Source organism: Oncorhynchus masou, unplaced genomic scaffold, assembly GCF_036934945.1.
Source record: "Oncorhynchus masou masou isolate Uvic2021 unplaced genomic scaffold, UVic_Omas_1.1 unplaced_scaffold_671, whole genome shotgun sequence".
Classification (NCBI taxonomy): Eukaryota; Metazoa; Chordata; class Actinopteri; order Salmoniformes; family Salmonidae; genus Oncorhynchus; species Oncorhynchus masou.
The window spans coordinates 75304-85000 of record NW_027013158.1 but is presented as its reverse complement, the minus strand read 5'-3'; the positions used below and the strand labels follow the sequence as shown (position 1 = coordinate 85000).

The window sequence follows — 9697 nt, the reverse complement described above, 5'->3', positions numbered from 1 at the left end:
CCAGGTTGAAGTCTTTGGGACAGGTGCTGCTGTTGGAGGCCCAGGCCACTGCCGTCACCGGCCTGTTGTGGGCGCCACCACCGTGCTCCATCAGAGACATCTGGAGAAGAGGAGAGGGAAGGGAAGGGAGAGAAGAGAACAAAGGGGGAGGAGAAAAGGGTAGAAGAAAAGGGGAATCGAATCGGGCAGAGGAGGTTATTATGACGGTTGTTCCTGAATAAATTATTTTAAGGATTGTCAACACTGCGACGTTCTCCATTTCTCCCAACAACCACTGCTCTATCAGACAGAACATTGTGGCGCAACTAGCATATGGTACAGCTGTGAAAATATACAATTATTTTTTTTGCCAGATTTCCATATTGATATTTGGCTTAGCTTTTGCATAACTAAGAAATGGTTGTTTTGACGGGTAACTGTCAACATCCAGTCAATAAATAAAACTAGCAAACAACTGTAAAACTAGCTAAAAACGGTGATTTGATCACTAAACCCCGGTATTAACGTTAGCTATAAATGGCCCATTGTTAGGAAAATAGCTAGGAAGTTAGCTAACCTAGCTAGCTAACATTTGTTTGCCAGGTGAGTCAAACATATTTTTTCCTTCACGTTTCGGAGATTTCACTCAGTTTTCAAAAATCATCGTAAAAACATGGTACTTACTCTGTTTCTCGCTTTACACCGTAGATGAAGTAAGGTAAACAACTTTTTAGAGGCGAACAAGAACTTCTTATGACTTTTCGTTGTCTCCTTTCCAGGAAATACAGGAGATTATATGACTACAATTCCCATCAAGCACCGGGACATGCCAAATGATTACGCCAGCACTGCCGAAGAGGATGAGCTGGTGTTTCACCTCAGCGCCAGATGGCGCTACTGTCCTGAAATAATATTGTTGAACGCGTCCTTGCTATCTCCCTTTACTCGTTACTGTAATCTATGCAAAGGGTCTAAGTGCTTTGGCATTTAATTGTGTGATTTATGGTTGGTGTTTGGAGAAGGAGAGATAGAGAGAGAGGAGGAAAGAGATTTGGACCCAACCAAATCATGACAACTAAAGTATAATTACTTGACACATTGGAAAGAATTAACCAAAAAACAGAGCAAACTGGAATGCTATTTGGCCCTAAACAGAGAGTACACAGTGGCTGAATACCTGACCACTGTGACTGACCCAAACTTAAGGAAATCTTTGACTATATACAGACTCAGTGAGCATAGCCTTGCTATAGAGAGAGATCGCCGTAGGCAGACATGGCTCTCAAGAGGAGACAGGCTATGTGCTCACTGCCCACAAAATGAGGTGGAAACTGAGCTGCACTTCCTAACCTCCTGTCAAATGTATGAGCATATCAGAGATGCATATTTCCCTCAGATTACACAGACCCACAAATAATTTGAAAACAAAGCCAATTTGGATGAACTTCCATATCTACTGGGTGAAATACCACAGTCTGGCATCACAGCAGCAAAATGTGTGACCTGTTGCCACAAGAAAAGGGCAACCAGTGAAGAACAAACACCTTTTGTAAATACAACCCATATTTATGTTGATTTATTTTCCCTTTTGTATTTTAACCATTTGCACATTGTTACAACACTGTATATATACATAATATTACATTTGAAATGTCTCTATTCCTTTGAAACTTTTGAGTGTAATGTTTATTTATGATTGTTTATTTCACTTTGGTTTATCTATTTCACTTGCTTTGGCAATGTAAACATGTTTATCATGCCAATAAAGCCCTTTGAAATTAACTGAATTGAGAGAAAGGCGTGGATTTATATATTAGTTATGATGAAGGCAGTACAAACAAAAGACACACAGATATAAACTGTCACACACAGACACACAGATATATACTGTATACTGTCACACACACAGACACACAGATATATACTGTCACACACACACAGACACACAGATATATACTGTCACACAGACAGACACACAGATATATACTGTCACACAGACAGACACACAGATATATACTGTCACACACACAGACACACAGATATATATATACTGTCACACAGATATATACTGTCACACAGATATATACTGTCACACACACAGACACACAGATATATATATACTGTCACACAGATATATACTGTCACACACACAGACACACAGATATATACTGTCACACAGATATATACTGTCACACACACAGACACACAGATATATACTGTCACACACAGACACACAGATATATACTGTCACACACACAGACACAGATATATACTGTCACACACACAGACACACAGATATATACTGTCACACACAGACACACAGATATATACTGTCACACAGATGTACACATAGACACACAGATATATACTGTCACACACACAGACACACAGATATATACTGTCACACACAGACACACAGATATATACTGTCACAGATATATACTGTCACACACACAGACACACAGATATATATATACTGTCACACAGATATATACTGTCACACACACAGACACACAGATATATACTGTCACACACACAGACACACAGATATATACTGTCACACACACAGACACACAGATATATACTGTCACACACAGACACACAGATATATACTGTCACACACAGACACACAGATATATACTGTCACACACAGACACACAGATATATACTGTCACACACACAGACACACAGATATATACTGTCACACACACAGACACACAGATATATACTGTCACACACAGACACACAGATATATACTGTCACACACACAGACACACAGATATATACTGTCACACACACAGACACACAGATATATACTGTCACACAGACAGACACACAGATATATACTGTCACACACAGACACACAGATATATACTGTATACTGTCACACACACAGACACACAGATATATACTGTATACTGTCACACACACAGATATATACTGTCACACACACAGATATATATATACTGTCACATACACACACACACACAGATATATACCGTCACACAGACAGATATATACTATCACACACACAGATATATACTGTCACACACAGATATATACTATCACACACACAGATATATACTGTCACACAGACAGATATAACTGTCACACACCGTGAAATGAGAGAGAGAGGGGCATACAGTGCAGTCAGAAAGTATTCAGACCCCTTGACTATTTCCACATTTTGTTACGTTACAGCCTTATTCTAAAATTGACAAAATCGTTTTTCCCCTCATCAATTTACACACAATACCTCATAATGACAAAGCAAAAACAGTTTTTAGAATTTGACATATCACATTTACATAAGTATTCAGACCCTTTACTCAGTACTTTGTTGAAGCACCTTTGGCAGCAATTACAGCCTTCTTGGTTATGACGCTACAAGCTTGGCACACCTGTATTTGGTGAGTTTCTCCCATTCTTCTCTGCAGATTCTCTAAAGCTCTGTCAGGTTGGATGGGGAGCGTCGCTGCACAGCTATTTTCAGGTCTCTCCAGAGATGTTTGCTCTGTCTGGGCAACTCAAGGACATTCGGAGACTTGTCCCGATGCCACTCCTGTGTTGTCTTGGCTGTGTTCTTAGGGTCGTTGTCCTGTTGGAAGGTGAACCTTCGCCGCAGTCTGTGGTCCTGAGTGCTCTGGATCAGGTTCTCATCAAGGATTTGATGTACTTTCTCCGTTCATCTTTCCCTCGATCCTGACTAGTCTCCCAGTCCCTGCCGCTGAAAAACATCCCCACAGCATGATGTTGCCACCGCCATGCATCACCGTAGGGATGGTGCCAGGTTTCCTTCAGATGTGACGCTTGACATTCAGCCCAAAGAGTTCAATCTTGGTTTCATCAGACCAGAGAATCTTGTTTCTCATGGTCTGAGAGTCCTATAGGTGACTTTTGACAAACACCAAGCAGGCTGTCATGTTTCTTTTACTGAGGAGTGGCTTCCGTCTGGCCACTCTACCATTAGGCCTGATTGGTGGAGTGCTGCAGAGATGGTTCTCCTTCTGGAAGGTTCTCCCATCTCCACCGAGGAACTCCGGAGCTCTGTCAGAGTGACCATCGGGTTCTTGGTCACCTCGCTGACTAAGGCCCTTCTCCCCGATTGCTCAGTTTGACCGGGCGGAGTCTTGGTGGTTCCAAACTTCTTCCATTTGAGAATTATGTTTACTGTTAATTTTTTATTGTTTATTTCACTTTGATATATGATATATTTCACTTGCTTAGGCAACGTAAACATATGTTTCCCATGACAATAAAACCCTTAAATTGAATGGAAATTGAGAGGAGGGCATTCAAGGCAGTGCGCCGAAAGAAAGATCAATTCCCATTTACATGAAAATGAGGCAGCGCAGGGGGGAGAGGGGGGAGGGAGGTGAGGAGAAAGAGGGGGATAATGGAAAAGGGGGGAAGGGTGAGAGAGAAAGGGCGAGGGAGTGATGGTGAGAAGGAAGGAGGAGAGAGGAGCGATAACAGAAAGGGGAGAAGGGGAGAGAAAGGAGAGAGAGAGAGAGAGAGGAAGCGAGAGAAAGAGCGGTGAGTGGGTAGGAGAGGAGACGGAGAACCTATTGCATTCTGTCTATAACACAGAGGTCAAGATGTCCAGTGATTGAACACTGGTCTGTATGACTGGGTTTCCTATTGTAGATACCTGACATGGTGACGCGACAGGACCTTAATGACATCATCAGAGCCGAGACCAGACGATAGACGGCTCCTCCAATCCCTTCTCATGGATGTAACGTCTTATGATATTGATTGTATGTTTCACATTGACATTTAGCCACAAACACACAAGTGCACTCACTCACTTACTCACACACACACGCACGCACACACACACACGCACGCACGCACACACACACACGCACGCACGCACGCAGGCACGCACATGCACGCACGCACGCACGCACGCACACACACACACACAGACACACACACACACACAACCCCCACACAAACACACGCCACAGAGACACTCCCAGAGAGAATCCAGGGGTGCTGGGGTCTCTGTTGTCATGGCAACATGCAGAGCAGACCACTAGGGGTGACATGAGGGGGTGTTAGTAGATAATGGAGCGAGCCATCTGGGGGGAGGGGGGATCCTTGTTTATTTAGAACGTTTAGCGTAATTGGCTGATTGGCTAATTAATGGGAATGAACCCAGAGGAAATCTGCAGGGACTCAGCCAGAGGGACTAGAGGCAGTCTGCCAGACTGTGTGTGTGTGTGTGTGTGTGTGTGTGTGTGTGTGTGTGTGTGTGTGTGTGTGTGTGTGTGTGTGTGTGTGTGTGTGTGTGTGTGTGTGTGTGTGTGTGTGTGTGTGTGTGCGTGCGTGTGTGTGTGCGTGCGTGCGTGTGCGTGCGTGTGAGAGAGAGAGAGAGAGAGAGAGAGAGAGAGAAATTGAGATGTATATAAAGAACAAAAACATATACATGATCAAATACAGATCTTAGAATCAACTATTAAAGTTATTATATTATTATTATTAACTATTAAAGACTACCAGAACCCACTGGATTCTCCAATTACATTGAATGAGTTACAGGACAAAATATACTAAAACTCTTTAACATCATCCAGCTCTGGCATCTTCCCCAATATTTGGAACCAAGGACTGATCACCCCAATCCACAAAAGTGGAGACAAATTTGACCCCAATAACTACCGTGGAATATGCGTCAACAGTAACCTTGGGAAAATCCTCTGCATTATCATTAACAGCAGACTCGTACACTTCCTCAATGAAAACAATGTACTGAGCAAATGTCAAATTGGCTTTTTACCAAATTACCGTACAACAGACCATGTATTCACCCTGCACACCCTAATTGACAACCAAACAAACCAAAAACAAAGGCAAAGTCTTCTCATGCTTTGTTGATTTCAAAAAAGCCTTCGACTCAATTTGGCATGAGGGTCTGCTATACAAACTCATGGAAAGTGATGTTGAGGGTAAAACATACGACATCATAAGATCCATGTATACAAACAACAAGTGTGCGATTAAAATTGGTAAAAAACACACACATTTCTTCACACAGGGTCATGGAGGTTAGACAGGGATGCAGCTTAAGCCCCACCCTCTTCAACATATATGTCAACGAATTTGTGCGGGCACGAGAGAAGTCTGCAGCACCTGGCCTCACCCTACTAGAATCCGAAGTCAAATGTCTGCTGTTTGCTGATGATCTGGTGCTTCTGTCACCAACCAAGGAGGGCCTACAGCAGCACCTAGATCTTATGCACAGATTCTGTCAGACCTGGACCTGACAGTAAATCTCAGTAAGACCAAAATAATGGTGTTCCAAAAAAGGTCCAGTCACCAGGACCACAAATACAAATTCCATCTAGACACTGTTGCCCTAGAGCACAGAGAAAACTATACATACCTCGGCCTAAACATCAGCGCCACAGGTAACTTCCACAAAGCTGTGAACGATCTGAGAGACAAGGCAAGAAGGACATTCTATGCCATCAAAAGGAACATAAGTTTCAACATACCAATTAGGATTTGACTAAAAATACTTGAATCAGTCATAGAGCCCATTGCCCTTTATGGTTGTGAGGTCTGGGGTCCGCTCACCAACCAAGACTTCACAAAATGGGACAAACACCAAATTGAGACTCTGCACGCAGAATTCTGCAAAAATATCCTCCGTGTACAACGTAGAACACCAAATAATGCATGCAGAGCAGAATTAGGCCGATACCCACTAATTATCAAAATCCAGAAAAGAGCCGTTAAATTCTATAACCACCTAAAGGTAGCGATTCCCAAGGGGGAGAGAGAGAGAGGGAGAGAGAGAGGGAGAGAGAGAGAGGGAGAGAAGAAGAGAGAGAGAGAGAGAGAGAGAGAGAGAGAGAGAGACAGAGAGAGAGACAGAGAGAGAGAGAGGCAGAGAGAGAGACAGAGAGAGAGAGAGAGAGAGAGAGGGAGAGAGGGAGAGGGAGAGAGAGAGACAGAGAGAGAGGGAGAGAGAGAGAGAGAGAGAGAGAGAGAGAGAGAGAGAGAGAGAGAGAGAGAGAGAGAGAGAGAGAGAGAGAGAGAGAGAGAGAGAGAGAGAGGGAGAGTTAGAGAGAGAGAGAGAGAGAGAGAGAGAGGGGCAGAGAGAGAGAGAGAGAGAGGCAGAGGGAGAGAGGGGGCAGAGAGAGAGAGAGAGAGAGAGAGAGAGGGGCAGAGAGAGAGAGAGAGAGAGAGAGAGAGAGAGAGAGAGAGAGAGAGAGAGAGAGAGAGGCAGAGGGAGAGAGAGAGAGAGAGAGAGAGAGAGAGAGAGAGAGGGGCAGAGGGAGAATGATAGAGTGAAACCTCAGTCATCTCTCTTTTCCTGCCTTGCCAGGGGATCCATTCATCTGTCCTGCTGGATGGCCTTCTGTCTCTCTGAGTATGACAGACTGGCTACACACACACACACAAACACACACACACACACACACACACACACACACACACACACACACACACACACACACACACACACACACACACACACACACACACACATAACACAGGGAATGTTCTTCTCCCTATGTAGTCAGCAACATTTTATCACACCACCTCACATCAACCTAACCTGTGTGTGTGTGTTGTGTCTTTGGGCTGTCATGGTAAAGGGGAGTGTAACTGAAACTCTACACCCGTACCCTGCCGTTCCCCCTCCCCTCTCCCTAATCTCTCCCCAGTCCCCCCTTTCCTCTCCCCAGTCCCCCTCTCCCTTTCCTCTCCCCAGTCCCCCTCCCCCCTTTCCTCTCCCTAGTCCCCCCTCTCCCTTTCCTCTCCCCAGTCCCCCCTCCCCTTTCCTCTCCCTAGTCCCCCCTCCCCTTTCCTCTCCCTCCCTCTCTCCCTTTCCTCTCCCCAGTCCCCCCCTCCCCCCTTTCCTCTCCCCAGTCCCCCTCCCCCTTTCCTCTCCCTAGTCCCCCCTCCCCCTTTCCTCTCCCTAGTCCCCCCCTCCCCCTTTCCTCTCCCCAGTCCCCCCTCTCCCTTTCCCTCCCCCTCCCCCTCCCTTTCCTCTCCACAGTCCCCCCTCTCCCTTTCCTCTCCCTTCCCCCTCCCTTTCCTCTCCCCACTCCCCCCTCTCCCTTTCCTCTCCCCAGTCCCCCCTCCCCTTTCCTCTCCCCAGTCCCCCCTCCCCTTTCCTCTCCCTCCCCCTCCCCTTTCCTCTCCTCAGTCCCCCTCTCCCTTCCCCCTCCCTTTCCTCTCCCCAGTCCCCCCTCTCCCTTTCCTCTCCCCAGTCCCCCCCCTCTCACTTTCCTCTCCCCAGTCCCCCTCCCCTTTCCTCTCCCCCTCCCTCTCTCCCTTTCCTCTCCCCAGTCCCCCCCTCTCCCATTCCTCTCCCCAGTCCCCCTCTCCCATTCCTCTCTCCAGTCCCCCCTTCCCCTTTTTCCTCTCCCCAGTCCCCCCTCCCCCTTTCCTCTCCCCTCCCCTCTCCCTTTCCTCTCCCTCCCTTTCCTCTCCCTTTCCTCTCCCCAGTCCCCCCTCCCCTTTCCCTCTCCCCTCCCTCTCTCCCTTTCCTCTCCCCAGTCCCCCTTTCCTCTCCCCTCCCCTCTCCCATTCCTCTCTCCAGTCCCCCCCTCTCCCTTTCCTCTCCCTCCCCCCCTCCCTTTCCTCTCCCCAGTCCCCCCCTCTCCCTTTCCTCTCCCCAGTCCCCCTCCCCTTTCCTCTCCCCCTCTCCCTTTCCTCTCCCCAGTCCCCCCCTCTCCCTTTCCTCTCCCTCCCCCCTCCCTTTCCTCTCCCCAGTCCCCCTCTCCCATTTCTCTCTCCAGGCCCCCCTCCCCTTTCCTCTCCCCTCCCCCTCTCCCTTTCCTCTCCCCGCCCCTCTCCCTTTCCTCTCCCCAGTCCCCCTCTCCCATTTCTCTCTCCAGGCCCCCCTCCCCTTTCCTCTCCCTCCCCCTCTCCCTTTCCTCTCCCCAGTCCCCCCTTTCCTCTCCCCACTCCCCCTCTCCCTTTCCTCTCCCTCCCCCTCTCCCTTTCCTCTCCCCCTCCCCCTCTCCCTTTCCTCTCCCCAGTCCCCCCTCTCCCTTTCCTCTCCCCCTCTCCCTTTCCTCTCCCCCTCCCCCCTCCCTTTCCTCTCCCCAGTCTCCCCTCCCCTTTTCTCTCCCCAGTCCCCCCTTCCCCTTCCCTCTCCCTTTACTTTCTACTCCCCCTCCCTCTCCCAGCCCGGACGTCAATCATCCTGAAAGGAGGCAGGCTAATGACCCAATGTTCTACCCCCCCCCTCCTGCCATGGCAACCCAGCTGTCAATCTAGCAGGAGAGTGAGGAGGATGAGGCTTTCTGACATTCCCTCTGCTTCATTTATGGTTCAAACTGATCCAGTATGATCTTACAGCAAGCACAAAGTACTTCACACACACACACACACACACACACACACAAACACAAACACACACACAGAGAGAGAGTGATGTATAATTGAGTCATTAGTTGAAGGCGTGGTCTCTGTCAGTCTGCTGTCTCTATTGGCAACAGCAGCTAAACAAAGACACCATGACTCAATCTGAACACACACGGCCCAAATGGAACCCTTTTGGAACCCTGAACTACTTTAGACCAGAATGGCACCCTATTCCCTGTGAAGTGAACTACTTTAGACCAGAATGGCACCCTTTTCTCTGTGAAGTGAACTACTTTAGACCAGAATGGCACCCTTTTCCTTGTGAAGTGAACTACTTTAGACCAGAATGGCACCCTTTTCCTGTGAAGTGAACTACTTTAGACCA

The 9697-nt window shown here is 47.3% G+C and overlaps 1 protein-coding gene across 1 annotated transcript in view; it reads right to left on the bottom strand.

Moving 5' to 3' along the window:
• Nucleotides 1-747, bottom strand: part of LOC135536853 (multivesicular body subunit 12A-like) — a 14730-nt gene extending 13983 nt beyond the window's left edge. Inside the window, exons 1-2 of the mRNA XM_064963095.1 lie at nt 664-747; nt 2-100 (exon numbers count right to left, since the gene is read on the bottom strand). Coding sequence (XP_064819167.1) covers nt 2-100 — 99 coding nt within the window. The 5' untranslated portion in view covers nt 664-747. The remainder of the gene's footprint in view (nt 1; nt 101-663) is intronic.
• Between the last annotated feature and the right edge of the window lie 8950 nt (nt 748-9697).